This window comes from Haematobia irritans, chromosome 3 (assembly GCF_050003625.1).
Source record: "Haematobia irritans isolate KBUSLIRL chromosome 3, ASM5000362v1, whole genome shotgun sequence".
NCBI classification, from domain to species: Eukaryota; Metazoa; Arthropoda; class Insecta; order Diptera; family Muscidae; genus Haematobia; species Haematobia irritans.
Genome location: NC_134399.1, coordinates 32,855,944 through 32,874,475, shown reverse-complemented (window position 1 = coordinate 32,874,475; position 18,532 = coordinate 32,855,944). Strand labels below are relative to the sequence as shown.

The window sequence follows — 18,532 nt, the reverse complement described above, 5'->3', positions numbered from 1 at the left end:
TCGTTTCGAGAGCAATCTTGACACGGTCTTGGGTCTTGGCTAGACGGGGCAAAGACTCAATGTTTAATATAAACACCGCATGTCGTCTTGGCCCATCCACCTCATCCGAAGGTTCAACCTTCCCATCAGCGGTTGGAAGATCTGGGTTAAATTCCTTTAGTCTGTTTACTATAGACTCAGGGTCAGGAGGTACAGAAAAAATTTGCAATGAAATCCCTTCATTTTTCCCAACAAATGCCATGGTATGAGAGTAGATGTGCTTTGATTTCGCTGAAATCATTGAGTCCTCATAGAGAGATCGGAATTGTAAGTTCTACTGAGTTCTTAGACTTCACTTTTATCACATGCTGAGAAGGAATATGAGCACCCCAAACATGCTTCAAGAGCAAAATGTTATTTTTAGACGGAGAACATGGAACATGTTTGTCGAAAAATAACATTTTGCTCTTAACAGGTTGGCTGATAAGTCCCCGGTCTGACACATAGATGGCATCGCTAGTATTAAATGCATATTTTATATAGTACCAACCTTCAAATGATTCGTGTCAAAATTTGACGTCTGTAAGTCAATTAGTTTGTGAGATAGAGCGTATTTTGTGAAGCAACTTTTGTTATTGTGAAAAAATGGAAAAAAAAGGAATTTCGTGTTTTGATAAAATACTGTTTTCTGAAGGGAGAAAATACGGTGGAAGCAAAAACTTGGCTTGATAATGAGTTTCCGAACTTTGCCCCAGGGAAATCAACAATAATTGATTGGTATGCAAAATTCAAGCGTGGTGAAATGAGCACGGAGGACAGTGGACGCCCGAAAGAGGTGGTTACCGACGAAAACATCAAAAAAATCCACAAAATGGTTTTGAATGGCCGTAAAATGAAGTTGATCCAGATAGCAGAGGCCTTAAAGATATCAAAGGAACGTGTTGGTCATATCATTCATCAATATTTGGATATGCGGAAGCTCTGTGCAAAATGGGTGCCGCGCGAGCTCACATTTGACCAAAAACAACAACGTGTTGATGATTCTGAGCGGTGTTTGCAGCTGTTAACTCGTAATAAACCCGAGTTTTTCCGTCGATATGTGACAATGGATGAAACATGGCTCCATACCTACACTCCTGAGTCCAATCGACAGTCGGCTGAGTGGACAGCGACCGGTGAACCGTCTCCGAAGCGTGGAAAGACTCAAAAGTCCGCTGGCAAAGTAATGGCCTCTGTTTTTTGGGATGCGCATGGAATAATGTTTATCGATTATATTGAGAAGGGAAAAACCATCAACAGTGACTATTATATGGCGTTATTGGAGCGTTGAAGCGTTGTTCCACCAAGACAACGCACCGTGCCACAGACCTCAAAAGGATGCTCGCAGGGAAAAAATTTGGCTGCAATGAAGAGGTGATCGTCGAAACTGAGGCCTATTTTGAGGCAAAACCGAAGGAGTACTACCAAAATGGTATCAAAAAATTGGAAGGTCGTTATAATCGTTGTATCGCTCTTGAAGGGAACTATAGGGCTGTTTTCTTTTAACACTGGATGCAACATTTGTATGAGCTATCCAGAACATCGTTGCACTGGTGTTCTATCCAGAACATCTCATCAGTGCAAGTCGCGCCGATGTTGCCAGATTGCATTTTGATAAAGTGACGCTTCTTCGATTCACAATAGCACTTTATTGTGACTAATTTATCGAAAAACAAGAAATTCAAAGTGCCATAAATAATCGCAGCAATAAATATTTATTACTAATCGAAGCATTTCATAAATTAAAAATGCAATATTTCACTTCTTTTCTGTGGTTGTTTTTAAACAGCTGATGACAGTGTTGCATATTTTTGGAGATGTCCTGGATAAACGAGTACTTTGTTTTCTTTTAGTCCTTCACGACTTAGGGTATCCAGTGCTAAAAGAAAACAGCCCTTATGTTGAATAATAAAAACGAATTTTGACAAAAATGTGTTTTTCTTTGTTAGACCGGGGACTTATCAGCCAAACTTTTAAAACAGGTTTGAGGTAATCATATTCCTTCTCTGGGTGCTTTTTTCTGAAGTTTATGTTTTTATACCCTGCGCCACACTGTGGAACAGGGTATTATAAGTTAGTGCATATGTTTGCAACGCCCAGAAGGAGACGAGATAGACACATGATGTCTTTGGCAATAATACTCAGGGTGGGTGCCTGAGTCGATATAGCCATGTCCGTCTGTGAACACATTTTTGTGATCAAAGTCTAGGTCGCAGTTTAAGTCCAATCGCAAACAGGCACAAGTTCCTGTTTTGGGTCAGAATAGAACCCTATTGATTTTGGAAGAAATCGGTTCAGATTTAGATATGGCTCCCATATATATCTTTCACCCGATATGAACTTATATGGACCCAGAAGCCAGAGTTTTACCCTGATTTGCTTGAAATTTTGCACCAGGAGAACAATAAGTACTATAGTCGGGTGTGCCAAATTTGATTGAAATCGGTTCAGATTGAGATATAGCTCTCATATACATCTTTCGCCCGATATAGACTTATATGGCCCCAGAAGCCAGAGTTTTAGCCCAATTTGGAATTTTGCACTAGGAGTACAATTAGTAGTGTAGTGAAGTATGCTAAATTTTATTGAAATCGGTTCAGATTTAGATATAGCTCCCATATATATCTTTCGCCCGATTTTCCGTCATATGACCACAGAGTTCAAAGTTGTAGTCCGATATACATGAAATTTTGCACAGGGAGTAGAATTAAAATACTAAGTATGCATGTCAAATTTGGTTGAAATCGGTTCAGATTTCTATATAGCTTCCATATATATACTTTTCCGATTTGGGCAAAAATGACCAAAATACCCACATTTTCCGAAAACTTGTAAAAGTGACTCAAATTTTCCTTTATTTCTAATACATATCTATCGACCGATAGATCATAAATACACTTTTGCGAAGTTGCCTCAAAATTGGTTCAGATTAAAATGTTTCCATATTTTTTTTACTAACTAGTGTACCATCCCAGGGCATTAGCCGACTTCAATTTTAAGTCTATAGATTATAACTTTTGTTCAGATGGAGTCAGATGTAAATGTATATATTTGGGACAAAAACCTTTATATAGCACAGAAAACATTTGACCGATTTGATATAGTATCGAAAATGTGGATTTACAAAGTGGTGCAGGGTATAATATAGTCGGCCCCGCTTGACTTTAGACTTTCCTTACTTGTTTTTTTTTTTAATTTTCCCATAGCGCTTCAAAAATCAACTTTTATAAAAAATAGGTTGCCTCTTAAACTAAACGTAGTAAACCAACATTTGTTAGTCTAATTTCATATATTTTTAAACCATATATTTCAAAATTAAATTTTTCGTATACGGTAAAACCTCTCTAATTTCAGAAAAAATTGACAATTTTCATAAGACCTTTGCTATATTATCGCATTAAAATAAGGCTCTCATAAAGGGTGATACGGTCAAAATTTGGTCAAGGGAAAACGCGTGTAAATCGGTGAAATCGTTTACTTAACAAATCAAATTAAATTTCTTTTTCAAGTTCAATTAGTATTAAATTCAGGAAAAATATTCAGTTAGGCTTTCGCTTTTCCAAATCCGAATTGCCGGGTCTCACGCTTGACACCTGCCATCAGATTTTGTACAGCCACCTTGTCCACCTTCTTCGCCGCAGAAAGCCAGTTTGCCTTGAACTGCTGCTCGTCCTTAGCAATTTTTTTGGTCTTCTTTAGGTTCCGCTTGACAATAGCCCAGTATTTCTCAATTGGGCGAAGCTCTGGCGTGTTGGGAGGGTTCTTGTCCTTGGGAACCACCTGCACGTTGTTGGCGGCGCACCACTCCATGGCCTTTTTACCGTAATGGCAAGATGCCAAATCCGGCCAAAACAGTTCGGAACAGCCGTGTTTCTTCAGGAAAGGCAGCAGACGTTTATTCAAACACTCTTTCACGTAAATGTCTTGGTTGACAGTCCCGGAAGCTATGAAAATGCTGCTTTTCAAGCCACAGGTACAGATGGCTTGCCAAACCAGATATTTCTTTGCGAACTTTGACAGTTTTATGTGCTTGAAAATATCTGCTACCTTTCCCCTTCCTTTTGCCGTATAAAACTCCTGTCTCGGAAGCCGCTTGTAGTCGGCTTTGACGTAGGTTTCGTCGTCCATTACCACGCAGTCAAACTTCGTCAGCATCGTCGTGTACAGCCTCCGGGATCGCGCTTTGGCCGTCGTATTTTGTTTATCATCGCGATTCGGAGTCACTACCTTCTTGTAAGTCGATAGTCCGGCTCGTTTTTTGGCTCGATGCACGGTTGTAGACGATACACCCAGCTTATTTGCGGCATCTCGGAGAGAGAGGTTAGGGTTTCGCTTGAAACTACCGGCAACTCTCTTTGTCGTCTCAGCGGCTTCCGGTTTTCGATTTCCCCCCGATCCAGACTTCCTGGCTGTCGACAAACGTTCCCCAAACACTTTAATTACATTTGTAACGGTTGATTTGGCAACTTTTAGCGATTTTGCCAGCTTTGCGTGCGAGTAGCTCGGATTTTCGCGATGCGCGAGTAAAATTTTGATACGCTGCTCTTCTTGCTTGGACGGCATTTTGACAACTGAAGAGTGAATTCCAAAATCAAAATAGGAGCAACATTCTACACACACACACCATCAAAATGAGGGGTGTTCAGGTTTTTTAAATGCAAAATTGAAAGAAATACGTCAAGTTTATATTGACCAAATTTTGACCGTATCACCCTTTAAATGTACAACTCCCATTTTTAGATGAAATTTAGGCTACGGTGGGAGTTCACTTCTGAGAGGTTTCACTGTACAAAGTTTTTTTTTTGTGTTGTTTATTAGTTTGACATAGAATTCTATATTTCAATACTTACTTTACACCATTCTCCCTCAATGATTTTGCTAGTAATAAAACTAAGAGCAATTTAAAATTCATTAATTAAATCTGCGATTATGAATGCTTTACAAAACACATTAGAAAAAAAGAATAACCCGATAATTTGTGAGATTATCCCAAAGTGCAATACACACAACAAAAAACCCCAAGTGCATTCAATTAAAGATTAAAGAAAATTAACTAAAATAAATCCCGAAATTGTTAATAAACCATTTGATTGTATTTTTTTATATATAAAAATGATTATAATAATAATTACCTTAAATTTAAGAATATAAAGTTCATTTAATATTCTTCGTAAATAGCCAACATCTTTTGTAACGCCACTCCATATACGGTGTTGAGTGGCTTTAATATTTGATGATAGTTGCTGTTCCAAACGGGCTAATTTCTTGCTTTGTAAACCACTGAAATCGGAAATAGACAATAAGGATATATAAGGATATATGCTTTTGTTTGGCGAAAATTGTTTTTGTTGTTGGTTTTTTGTGTTAGAGTAGGAAAGTTTTTTGAAATTCGAAATATAAAATTGTACTAGGCATAGGTAAGTAGGCATATGTTAAAATTATTTGTTAAATAAATATCGTTTAGTACATTAATTAAAAATATATACATTCCCCCGGTTAAATACTTATTTGCTCACCATAATGCTTAGATACATAAATTTGGAACTCGTACATTTATGTACTAACTTTGTATACCAGACACGGTTGCCACAGTTGGTAAAATTCTACCAAAATTTGTAGATTTTTTACTGTAGATATTTCTCTCCAACTAAGAGGTTCATATAATAGAGATTTTCTACAGAAATAAAATTTTCTATATATGAAAAAATAGAAATAAAAAATAAAATTTTGAGAAAATTTTCTATAGAATTAAATTTTTGAGAACATTTTCTAAAGAACTAAAATTTTGAGAAATTTTTCTATAGAAATAAAATTTTGAGAAAATTTTTTATAGAAATAAAATTTTGACTAAATTTTCTAAAGAAATAAAATTTTGAGAATAGTAGTTATAGGAAATAAAATTTTGACAAAATTTTCTATAGAAATAAAATTTTGACAAAATTTTCTACAGAAATAAAATTGACAAAATTTTCTATAGAAATAAAATTTTGAGAAAATTTTCTGTAGATATCAAATTTTGAGAATATTTCTATAGAAATAAAATTTTGACAAAATTTTCTATAGAAATAATATTTTGAGAAAATTTTCTAGAGAAATAACATTTTGAAAAATTTTCTATAGAAATAAAATTTTGAGAAAAATTTCTATAGAAATAAAAAATTGAGTAAATTTTCTATAGAAATAAAATTTTGACAAAATTTTCTAAAGAAATAAAATTTTGACAAAATTTGCTATAGAAATAAAGTTTTGACAAAATTTTCTATAGAATTAAAATTTTGATAAAAATAGATATAGAAATAAAATTTTAAGAAAATTCTCTTTAGAATTAAAATTTGAGAAAAATTTCTACTGATATAAAATTTTGAGAACATTTTCTATAGAAATAAAATTTTGAGTAAATTTTCTATATCAATAAAATTTTGACAAAATTTTCTATAGAAATAAAATTTTGACAAAATTTTCTGTAGAAATAAAATTTTGACAAAATTTTCTATAGAAATAAAATTTTGACAAAATTTTCTGTAGAAATAAAATTTTGACAAAATTTTCTATAGAAATAAAATTTTGACTAAATTTTCTATAGAAATAAAATTTTGAGAATACTTCTATAGAAATAAAATTTTCTATAGAAATAAAATTGACAAAATTTTCTATAGAAATAAAATTTTGACAAAGTTGTCTATAGAAATAAAATTTTGAAAAAATTTTCTGTAGAAATAAAATTTTGAGAATATTTCTATAGAAATAAAATTTTGAGAAAATTTTCTGTAGAAATAAAATTTTGGGGAAATTTTCTATAGAAATAAAATTTTGACTAAATTTTCTATAGAAATAAAATTTTGAGAATATTTCTATAGAAATAAAATTTTCTATAGAAATAAAATTTTCTATAGAAATAAAATTTTCTATAGAAATAAAATTGACAAAATTTTCTATAGAAATAAAATTTTGACAAAGTTATCTATAGAAATAAAATTTTGAAAAAATTTTCTATAGAAATAAAATATTGAGAATATTTCCATAGAAATAAAATTTTGAGAAAATTTTTTATAGAAATAAAATTTTCACAAAATTTTTTATGGAAATAAAATTTTGACAAAGCTTTCTATAGAAATAAACTTTTGACAAAATTTGCTATAGAAATAAAGTTTTGACAAAATTTTCTATAGAAATAAATTTTTGACAAAATTTTCTATAGAAATAACATTTTGAGAAAATTTTTTATAGAAATAAAATTTTGACAAAGTTGTCTATAGAAATAAAATTTTGAGAAAACTTTCTGTAGAAATAAAATTTTGAGAATATTTCTATAGAAATAACATTTTGAGAAAATTTTTTAAAAATAAAATTTTGGGAAAATTTTTATAGAAATAAAACTTTGACAAAATTTTCTATAGAAATAAAATTTTGAGTAAATTTTCTATATCAATAAAATTTTGACAAAATTTTCTATAGAAATAAAATTTTGACAAAATTTTCTATAGAAATAAAATTTTTACAAAATTTTCTATAGAAATAAAATTTTGACAAAATTTGCTATAGAAATAAAGTTTTGACAAAATTTTCTATAGAATTAAAATTTTGATAAAAATAGATATAGAAAATAAATTAAAAAAAAATCCCTTTAGAATTAAAATTTGAGAAAATTTTCTATAGATATAAAATTTTGAGAACATTTTCTATAGAAATAAAATTTTTAGAAAAATAGATATCGAAAATACAATTGTGAGAAAATTCTCTCTAGAATTAAAATTTCGACAACATTTTCTATAGAAATAAGAATGTTTGTTTGTTAGTTTTGTGGTAAAATTTTCTCCAAATGTTGATAGATTATGTTTGGCTCGAGTGGCAACCATGATACCAAAAGGGAAATGGTTAGAATTGTGAAAGGAAACTGGAAACATTTTTTGGTACATATTAAGATAAAAATGTTTAATTTTCCTTGGGATTAGTTCTAAAATTCTAGGTTAGGTATTAACAAGTATATACGACCGAATGTTCTAACGCATCTTATGTACACTCCACCATAGATTACGTACAAAGTTCTACTAAAAACTGTCACCCACAATCGAATTAGTTGGGTTATGACAACAATTCCCGATCTCAAGGTATTTTGAAACTTCTTAGCATTGTCTTCTATATTGTAATTTACCCCATATGGGGTCCAAGTTAGATAAAAAGGCTGATGAAAGATGAAGAGTATATAAAAGCCAGTGATAGTGGTAGTCTATAAAAAATTATGAACCGATATGAACCAAGAGGCTCGACAGATAAAATCTGGGATTGGTATATATGGGGTCTATATATAATTATAAACCTATACTAATTTTTGCATGATTATTGGAAAGCATATACTGGCTTCGCGAACACAATTTCATTTGGATTGGATGAAATTTGTTCTTCAGTAAAATCAGGCTTGTATGGGGTTCATAACATATATATTCATCGACCGATATTGAGCATTTCTGCATGGATGTTATAACATCGCGTACCAAATTTCAACCGAATCGGATGCAATGTACTCTTCCAAGAGGCTCCGGAAGTCATGTCTGGGGATCGATTTATATGGGGTCATATATAACTAATTATGGACCGATAGGGATGCATGGTTGTTAGTGCGCATATACTAACATCACGTAGCAAATTTCGACAGGATCAGATGAAATTTGATCTTCTAAGAGTTTCCGCAAGTCAAATATGGCTAGTACATATAGAAGCCCCGGAAGTAAAATCGGGATATCGGTCTATATGGGGGCTATACCAAAACATACCGAAACCGAAATATACCGATACCCACCATTTTGGACACATCTTTTTTGTGGTCCGTCCTAAAATACCTCTAGGTTTCCAATTTCAGACAAATCGAATAAAAACTACGGTTTCTAGAAGCCCAAGTCCCCAAATCGGGGGATCAGTTTATATTGGAGCTATACCAAAATATGGACCGTTACCCACCATATCCGACACACCTATTTGTGGCCCTAAAATACCTTTAGATATCCAATTTTAGGCAAATCGAATCCATTTGCCATATGGACCGATTTCCCGATTTTGCTTCTTGGGTGTATTTCCTATCCGATTTGATAGGCCATAATTGAAGACCACAAATTGGTGTGTCGAAAATGGGGGGTATCGGTCCATGTTTTGATATAGCTCCGATATAGACCGATCTCCCGATTTTATTTCTTGGGCTTCTAGAATCTGTAGTTTTTACTCAATTTGCCAGAAATTGGAAATCTAGAAGTATTTTAGACCATAAAGAGGTGTGCCGAAAATGGGGTGTATCGGTTCATGTTTTGATATAGCCACCATATAGACCGATCTCCTGATTTTACTTCTTGGGCTTCTAGAATCCATAGTTTTAATCCAATTTACCTGAAATTTGAAATCTACAGGTACTCTAGGACCCTAAAGACGTGTGCCGAAAATGGTGAGTACCGGTCCATGTTTTGATATAGCCACCATATAGACCGATCTCCCGATTTTACTTCTTTACTTCTAATAAGTTTGTCATTCCGTTTGTAACACATCAAAATATCGATGTCCGACTATATAAAGTATATATATTCTTGATCAGGGAGAAATTCTAAGACGATATAACATAAGCATGTCCGTCCGTCTGTCTGTCTGTTGTAATCACGCTACTGCCTTCAATAATGGAGCTATCGTCCTGAAATTTGGCACAGATTCGTCTTTTGTATGCAGGCAGGTCAAGTTCGAAGATGGGCTGTATCGGTCCAAGTTTTGATATAGTCCCCATATATACCGACCTCCCGATTTGGGGTCTTGGGCTTATAAAAACTGCAGTTTTTATCCAATTTGCTTGAAATTGGAAATCTAGAGGTATTTTAGGACCATCACAAAGTGTACCGAAAATGGTGCCTATCAGTCCATGTTTTGGTATAGCCCCCATATGTACCGATTTCCCGATTTTGCTTCTTGGGCGTCTAGAAAGTGTATTTTCTATCCGATTTGCCAGAAATTGGAAATCTAGAGGTATTATAGGAAAATAAAGAGGTGTGCCGAAAATGGTGAGTAGCGGTACATGTTTTGATATAGCTCCCATATAGACCTCCCGATTTTACTTCTTGGGCTTCTATAACCTGTAGTTTTTACCCAATTTGCCAGAAATTGGAAATCTAGAGGTATTTTAGACCATAAAGAGGTGTGCCGAAAATGGGGTGTATCGGTCCATGTTTTGATATAGCCCCCATATAGACCTATCTCCCGATTTTACTTCTTGGGCTTCTAGAATCCGTAGTTTTAATCCAATTTACCTGAAATTTGAAATCTAGAGGTACTCTAGGACCCTGAAGACGTGTGCCGAAAATGGTGGGTACCGGTCCATGTTTTGATATAGCCCCCATATAGACCGATCTCCCGATTTTACATCTTGGGCTTCTAGAATCCGTAGTTTTTACCCAATTTGCCAGAAATTGGAAATCTAGAGGTATTCTAGGACCATAAAGAGGTGTGCTGAATATATTGTGTATCGGTACAGGTTTTGATATAGCCCCCTTATAAACCGGCCTTCCGTTTTGGGGTATAGATTCTAGAACACAAATTAGATCTGCTGAATACTGTGTGTATCCTTTCATGTTTTGGTACACCGAACTCCCGATTTAACTCCTAGGGCTTCTAGAAATTGTAGTTTTTATCCGATTTGAACTTCTCTGCTTGGGAGAATATCTGTCATCAAACCCCCCTGATGTATCACACAAACCTAACAAATTTAAAACTCTTCGGTCTAAAATTTTCTTTCTACATTAATTTCTGGCGTACATGGGGTGCGAATATTTAAAATATAAAATATTAAACTATTTTTTTTACAACCACTTTAGTATATTTAGAAAATAGGGGATTAGTAATGGGGGTAAATATTATTGAACAAAAAATGCATAAATACTTTAAAATATTAAATGGAGTCCTTTAAATAAACACAATTTTATATACATGTAAATATTTTTTGTATATAAATACTTTTCTTTAAAATACTTACCGCGTAATGAATGTCATTATCATGAGTAGGTAACCCAAGGAGAATATAAACCAAACAATAATGAATATCTGATAAACCACAAACCATCCACCAAATTCTCTTGGCTAAATAAAAAATAAAGAACGATTTTTAATTTATAATTGCTTTTTCCGTTTTTTTTTGTTTGCATAGCATCCCAAATAAATTATCTTCAAATCACCTGTTGTGGCTGAAAGGTAGGCACATAATCACCAAATCCAATGGTAGTTGTGGTCACATATGAGTAGTAAAAAGCCAATGAATATGGCCAGTCTTCAAAATATGAAAATACCCATGATGGTATTAGGAGAAATAATGTTATCCCAGGTACCAAAGCAATCAAAACCGTTGTGATTAATCCCAATTGTGGTGGCACATAGTGAACATTATGATTCATTTTATATTTTTTATAACGTCGATAAATTGCTTGAAACTGTAAAAGAAATTGAAATTATTACAGGCGTTTCGACCTATTGATCAGTTGTTTATTTAAAGTGACAACAAGAGGGCAGAGATTGAATATGGACAAACCACTCACTTTTCCGTTTAAAAAATTGAATTTAACTTACCGTTTTGCCAAAATATTCACCTAATCCCGCAAATAAAATACCATTTATAGGTATACCAATTACGGAATAGACTATCATTATCATACGACCCAATGTGGTGGTAGGCGATATATTACCATAGCCCACCGTTGAACACACTGTGAAGGCAAAGAAGAACGAATGATAAAATGTCCACGTATAGGGTACTTCATATTCATCATTGCGATAATCGGTAACTGGTTTGCCGCAATAATCTGTGATGCGCTCCAGAACTTCATTTTGGGTAGTAGTATTTTTGTCGTCCAATTGTTCTAGGATATATTCTGCAAAGATAAAGATGGAAAACAAAACATGTTATAAATAATTTTATATATACACTGAAAAAATATTGTCTTGTGCCTAAAATATGAATGCGAATTTTGCTTAGTATAAAAAACTCATTTCTATCATTTTTCCTTGGTCCAAAGTCAATAATTCTGAAAATTTCTTCAACATTAATGAAATTGTCTTCACATTAGTTGTCTTTTTTGTATTTTTATACTCTGCGCCACATTGTGGAACAGGGTATTATAAATTAGTGTATATATTTGCAACACCCAGAAGGAGACGTGATAGACACATGGTGTTTTTGGCAATATTGCTCAGGATCGGCCCGTAGTCCCTATAGCCATGTCCGTCTGTCTGTGAACACATTTTCGCAATTTTAGTCCAATCGACTTCAAATTTGAACCCTATTGATTTTGGAAGAAATCGGCTCAGATTTAGATATAACTCCCATATATAAAGGGTGATACGGTCAAAATTTGGTCAAGGGAAAACGCGTGTAAATCGGTGAAATCGTTTATTTAAAAAATCAAATTAAATTTCTTTTTCAAGTTCAATTAGTATAAAATTCAGGAAAAATATTCAGTTAGGCTTTCGCTTTTCCAAATCCGAATTGCCGGGCCTAACGCTTGACACCTGCCATCAGATTTTGTACAGCCACCTTGTTCACCTTCTTCGCCGCAGAAAGCCAGTTTGCCTTAAACTGCTGCTCGTCCTTAGCAGTTTTTTGGTCTTCTTTAGGTTCCGCTTGACAATAGCCCAGTATTTCTCAATTGGGCGGAGCTCTGGCGTGTTGGGAGGGTTCTTGTCCTTGGGAACCACCTGCACGGTGTTGGCGGCGTACCACTCCATGACCTTTTTACCGTAATGGCAAGATGCCAAATCCGGCCAAAACAGTACGGAACAACCGTGTTTCTTCAGGAAAGGCAGCAGACGTTTATTCAAACACTCTTTCACGTAAATTTCTTGGTTGACAGTCCCGGAAGCTATGAAAATGCTGCTTTTCAAGCCACAGGTACAGATGGCTTGCCAAACCAGATATTTCTTTGCGAACTTTGACAGTTTTATGTGCTTGAAAATATCTGCTACCTTTCCCCTTCCTTTTGCCGTATAAAACTCCTGTCCCGGAAGCTGCTTGTAGTCGGCTTTGACGTAGGTTTCGTCGTCCATTACCCCGCAGTCAAACTTCGTCAGCATCGTCGTGTACAGCCTCCGGGATCGCGATTTGGCCGTCGTATTTTGTTTATCATCGCGATTTGGAGTCACTACCTTCTTGTAAGTCGATAGTCCGGCTCGTTTTTTGGCTCGATGCACGGTTGTAGACGATACACCCAGCTTATTTGCGGCATCTCGGAGAGAGAGGTTAGGGTTTCGCTTGAAACTACCGGCAACTCTCTTTGTCGTCTCAGCGGCTTCCGGTTTTCGATTTCCCCCCGATCCAGACTTCATGGCTATCGACAAGCGTTCCCCAAACACTTTAATTACATTTGTAACGGTTGATTTGGCAACTTTTGTCAGCTTTGCGTGCGAGTAGCTCGGATTTTCGCGATGCGCGAGCAAAATTTTGATACGCTGCTCTTCTTGCTTGGACGGCATTTTGACAACTGAAGAGTGAATTCCAAAATCAAAATAGGAGCAACATTCTACACACACACACCTTCAAAATGAGGGGTGTTCAGGTTTTTTAAATGCAAAATTGAAAGAAATACATTGACCGCATCACCCTTTATCTTTCACCCGATATGCACTTATATGACCCTAGAAGCTAGAATTTCAACCTGATTTGCTTTAAATTTTGCACAAGGAGTGCAATTGATAGTGTCGTAAAGTGTGCAGAATTTGGTTGAAATTGGCTAAGATTTAGATATAGCTTACATATATCTTTCGCCCGATATGCCCTTATATGGCCCCAGAAGTCAGAGTTATGCCCTGATTTGCTTTAAATTTTGAAATCGGTTCAAATTTAGATAAAGCTCTCATATATATTTTTCGTCCGATTTACGCTCATATGGCAACAGAGGTCAAATTTGTAATCCGATTTACGTGAAATTTTGCATAGGAAGTAGAAATAACAGTGTAGCTATGCAAGCCAAATTTGGAATGATTACTGCAGCAGTATTGAGAATACGTCCGAGGCTTCAAGACTACGGAAGGTACTAGCATCAGCTAACTCCGCTCCAGGTTTCATTTAAACATCGGAGGGCAATTGGACAACGTCCAGTAGGGAGACGCTGGAGGTACTATTGGACACACATTTTCCTGGAAATCAGACGGTTGAACCATATTCTGGCGGTGCCACAGTGGCTCAGCGGTCATTTCCTATCGAGAAAATTGTATCGGAATCTAGAATAAAATGGGCGTTAAATAGCTTTGGGCCATGCAAATCCCCCGGACCTGATGGAATTACTCCGGCGGAGTTACAAGCAGTGACTGAAAGAATTATCCCCTGGTTGACGGTGATATATATGTTAAACTTAGCATATATTCCAGAAAAGTGGAGGGAAACAAAATCGTTTTCATACCGAAAGCGGGAAAAGCCTCTCACTCGAGTGCGAAGGATTTCCGACCAATCCGCTTATCCTCATTCCTACTTAAGACTCTGGAGAGGATGATAGACATTTATCTTAGAACTAGCGTCGATTCAAGTTTGCTCTCGAAACGACAGCATGCATACTCGAAGGGCAGGTATACTGAGACCGCGTTGCATGAACTAGTCAGCTTTATTGAAAGCTCACTATCTGTCAATGAATACACAATCGTGGCGTTTCTAGACATCGAGGGGGCATTCAATAACGTCTATCCGAGCAACTGGCAACTCTGAATGTTGATCCAGGTATACTTAGGCTGCTAGACGAACTGCTAATGAGGAGACGTATTTCGGCCACACTAGGTAAAGCAAACATACAAAGGTATGTGAACAGAGGCACTCCCCAAGGAGGAGTTCTATCACCTCTGCTTTGGAATGTTGATATAAACAACCTTCTGGTTTCCCTAGAAAAAGAAAGGATAAAAAGATGGTCTGGCATACGCAGACGATGTGGCTCTAGCAGTTAGGGGAAAATTCCCATCCACAATCAGAGATGTTATACAGAGAGACCTCCGATTTACTGAGAAATAGGCGAAAGTGTAAATCCTGGTCTTGGAGTAAATCCTGCAAAGACAGAATTAGTCATGTGCTGCAAAGATCGCAAAACTCCCACGGTTAAGCCCATATCCTTTGGGATATTGAAATTCCCTTTGGTGAGTGTGCAAAATACCTTGGTGTTATTCTGGACAGGAAGCTGAACTTTAAGCTTAATATTGAAGAAAGAGCGAGAAAAGATACGATAGCTTTGTACTCGTGCAAAAAGGCAATAGGAAAAAAGTTGGGCCTAAAACCGAAAATTGTGTATCGGCTATACACGGCAGTGGTTAGACCTATAATGCTATATGTGGTGTTGTAGTCTGATGGCCGGAACTTCAGCAACCGACAGGTTTAGATAAAGTTCAGCGTATGGCGTGCTTGTGTATCTCAGGCGCATTCAGTAAGATCTATTGCCTTTAGACATTTTGGCCAAACAGTCAGCTGCAACAGCGGCTGTGCAGTTGCGCGAGCTATCGCTGTGGTCGGAAAAATGTACGGTCACAGTTCGGTCCCCAAAATAATGCCAGATGTGCCTAACGTAATGGATTACACTCTGGCGAAACCACTTTTCTACAAGAAGTTTGAAACTCTAATTCCCAATAGTGAGGCGTGGTGTACACGGGCCCCGGGGAATAAAAGATATATAGATTTATACACTGATGGCTCCAAATTGGATGGACAAGAGGGTTTCGGAGTATATTCTAAAGATCTGGAACTTCGAATAGCGAAAAGATTACCTGATCACTGTAGTGTTTTTCAGGCTGAAATATTAGCAATAAGATAAGTGGTGAATTGGCTGAGAAGTAATGCTCCAAGCAATATTGGCATTAATATATACTCAGACAGTCAACCTGCAATAAAATCCTTGGACTCTGTGTTCCTCAACTCGAAAACGGCCATCGACTGCCACAAATCTCTCAATGAGATGGCTGAGCAGCACAATATTCACCTAATATGGGTGCCTGGCCATAGGAACATACCGGGGAACAGCGAAGCAGATGAGTTAGCAAGGCTAGGAACTACCTTACATATTCCAGGGGAACTAGAATCTGTTGGTATGCCTCTGGCTACCTGCAAGCTCTTACTGCGTGAGAAGGCTGTCATGATGGCAAATGTTCGATGGGAGAATTGCAAGGGTTGTAACGACACCAAGCAAATATGGCCCCATTTAAGGACACTAGATATGTTAATGTTTTCAAGACGTCAGATATCACTCCTAATCTCTGCTATAACGGATCGCTGCCTGATAGGCGAGTTTGCAAAAACTATTGGCGCGAAGTATAATGACTATTGTATGAGCTGTCATGATGCGGAGGAAAAGGAATCAATTAAACACCTCTTATGTGAGTGTCCTGCATTTTGTGTAAGGCGTAAGCGAATTTTAAGGGCATACAGCTTTAGATTACTGGCGGACCTGGAAAACGTTAACTTAAGTAGTCTGTTACTGTTTTTGGAACAATCTAGCTGGTTCAACAAAAGAAAATAATAGTGAAGGTTCAGTGGTTAAAACTAGAAGTGCCCATATGTAATAAGTACTTTTAGTTAGATGTAGTATCACAATGGACTGAATAGTCTAAGTGAGCCTGAAATTTAATCGGGCTGCCACTTTAACCTAACCTAACCTAGATATAGCTCCGATATATATGTATATGTATATATATATATATATATATATATATATATATATATATATATATATATATATATATATATATATATATATATATATATATATATATATATATATATATATATATATATATATATATATATATATATATTTCGATTCCGATTTCCACTCATATGACCACAGAGGTCAAAGTTGTAATCCGATTTTGCACAGGGAGTAGAATTAGCATTGTAACAGGTTGGCTGATTAGTCCCCGGTCTAACCAAGAAAACACACATTATTATTATTCAACATAGTTCCCTTCAAGAGCGATACAACGATTATAACGACCTTCCAATTTTTTGATACCATTTTGGTAGTACTCCTTCGGTTTTGCTTAAAAATAGGCCTCAGTTTCGGCATCTTATGTACCCTCCACCATAGATTGCGTAGAAACTTCTGCGAAAGACTGTCATCCACAATCGAATTACTTGGGTTGTGGTATCTTAAAACTTCTTAACATCGTTTTCTAAATTGTGAGTTATTCCATACGTGGTACATATTAGACAAAAAAGTTATGTATAGGTAAGTCTACAAATAATTACGACTCGACATGGACTTTTGCACCGTACGTAGAGAGCCAGAATTGAAATATGGGGGTCGCTTATATCGGGGCTATATAGAAATATGAACTTGATATGGACCAATTTTTGTGTGATTAGGGATCGATTTTTCTGAGGGCTATATATAACTATAGACCGATATGGACCTAGTTAAACATGGTTGTTAACGGCCACATAGTAGCACAATGTACCAAATTTCAACTGACTCGTATGAAATTTGCTCCTCCAAGAGGCTCCAACACCAAATCTAGGGATCGGTTTATGTGGGGCCTATATATGATTATGGACTGATATGAACCACTTTTGGCATGGTTGTTAAATATCATATACTACCACCACGTACCAAATTTCAACCAGATCGGATGAATTTTGCTTCTCCAAAAGGCACCAGAGGTCAAATCTGGGGATCGGTTTATATGGGGGGCTATATATAATTATGGACTGATATGAACCAATTCCAGCATGGTTGTTGGATACAATATACTAACATCACGTACCAAATTTCAACCGAATCGGATGAATTTTGCTCTTCCAAGGGACTCCGGAGGTCAAATCTGGGGATCGGTTTATATGGGGCCTATATATAATTATTGACTGATTTCAACCAATTTTGGCATGGGTGTTTGAGGCCATATATTAACACCACGTACCAAATTTCATCTGAATCAGATGAATTTTGGTCTTCCAAGAGGCTCCGGAGGTCAAATCTGGTGATCGGTTTATATGGGGGCTATATATAATTATGGACCGATGTGGAGCAATTTTTGCATGGTCATTAGATACCATATACTAACACCATGTACCAAATTCAAGCCGGATCGGATGAAATTTGCTTCTCTTAGAGGCCCCACAAGCCAAATCGGGGGATCGGTTTGTATGGGGGCTATATATAATTATGGACCGATGTGGAGCAATTTTTGCATGGTCATTAGATACCATATACTAACACCATGTACCAAATTCAAGCCGGATCGAATGAAATTTGCTTCTCTTAGAGAATCCGCAAGCCAAATCGGGGGATCGGTTCATATAGGGGCTATATATAATTATGGGCCGATGTGGACCAATTTTGACATGGTTGTTAGAGACCATATACTAACACAATGTACCAAATTTCAGCCCGATCGAATGAAATTTGCTTCTCTTAGAAGATCTGCAAGCCAAATTTGGGGGTCCGTTTATATGGGGGCTATAAAGGGTGATACGGTCAAAATTTGGTCAAGGAAAAACGCGTGTAAATCGGTGAAATCGTTTATTTAAAAAATCAAA

The 18,532-nt window shown here is 35.9% G+C and overlaps 1 protein-coding gene across 2 annotated transcripts in view; it reads right to left on the bottom strand.

The window, feature by feature from the left end:
* Ork1 (open rectifier K[+] channel 1) overlaps positions 1-18,532 on the bottom strand; it is a 99,442-nt gene that overhangs the window by 6,174 nt on the left and 74,736 nt on the right. For both annotated transcript variants that reach the window (XM_075298927.1, XM_075298926.1), the window contains exons 3-6: positions 11,605-11,906; positions 11,217-11,468; positions 11,018-11,121; positions 5,151-5,298 (exon numbers count right to left, since the gene is read on the bottom strand). In XM_075298927.1, the coding sequence (XP_075155042.1) occupies positions 5,151-5,298; positions 11,018-11,121; positions 11,217-11,468; positions 11,605-11,906 (806 nt within the window). The remainder of the gene's footprint in view (positions 1-5,150; positions 5,299-11,017; positions 11,122-11,216; positions 11,469-11,604; positions 11,907-18,532) is intronic.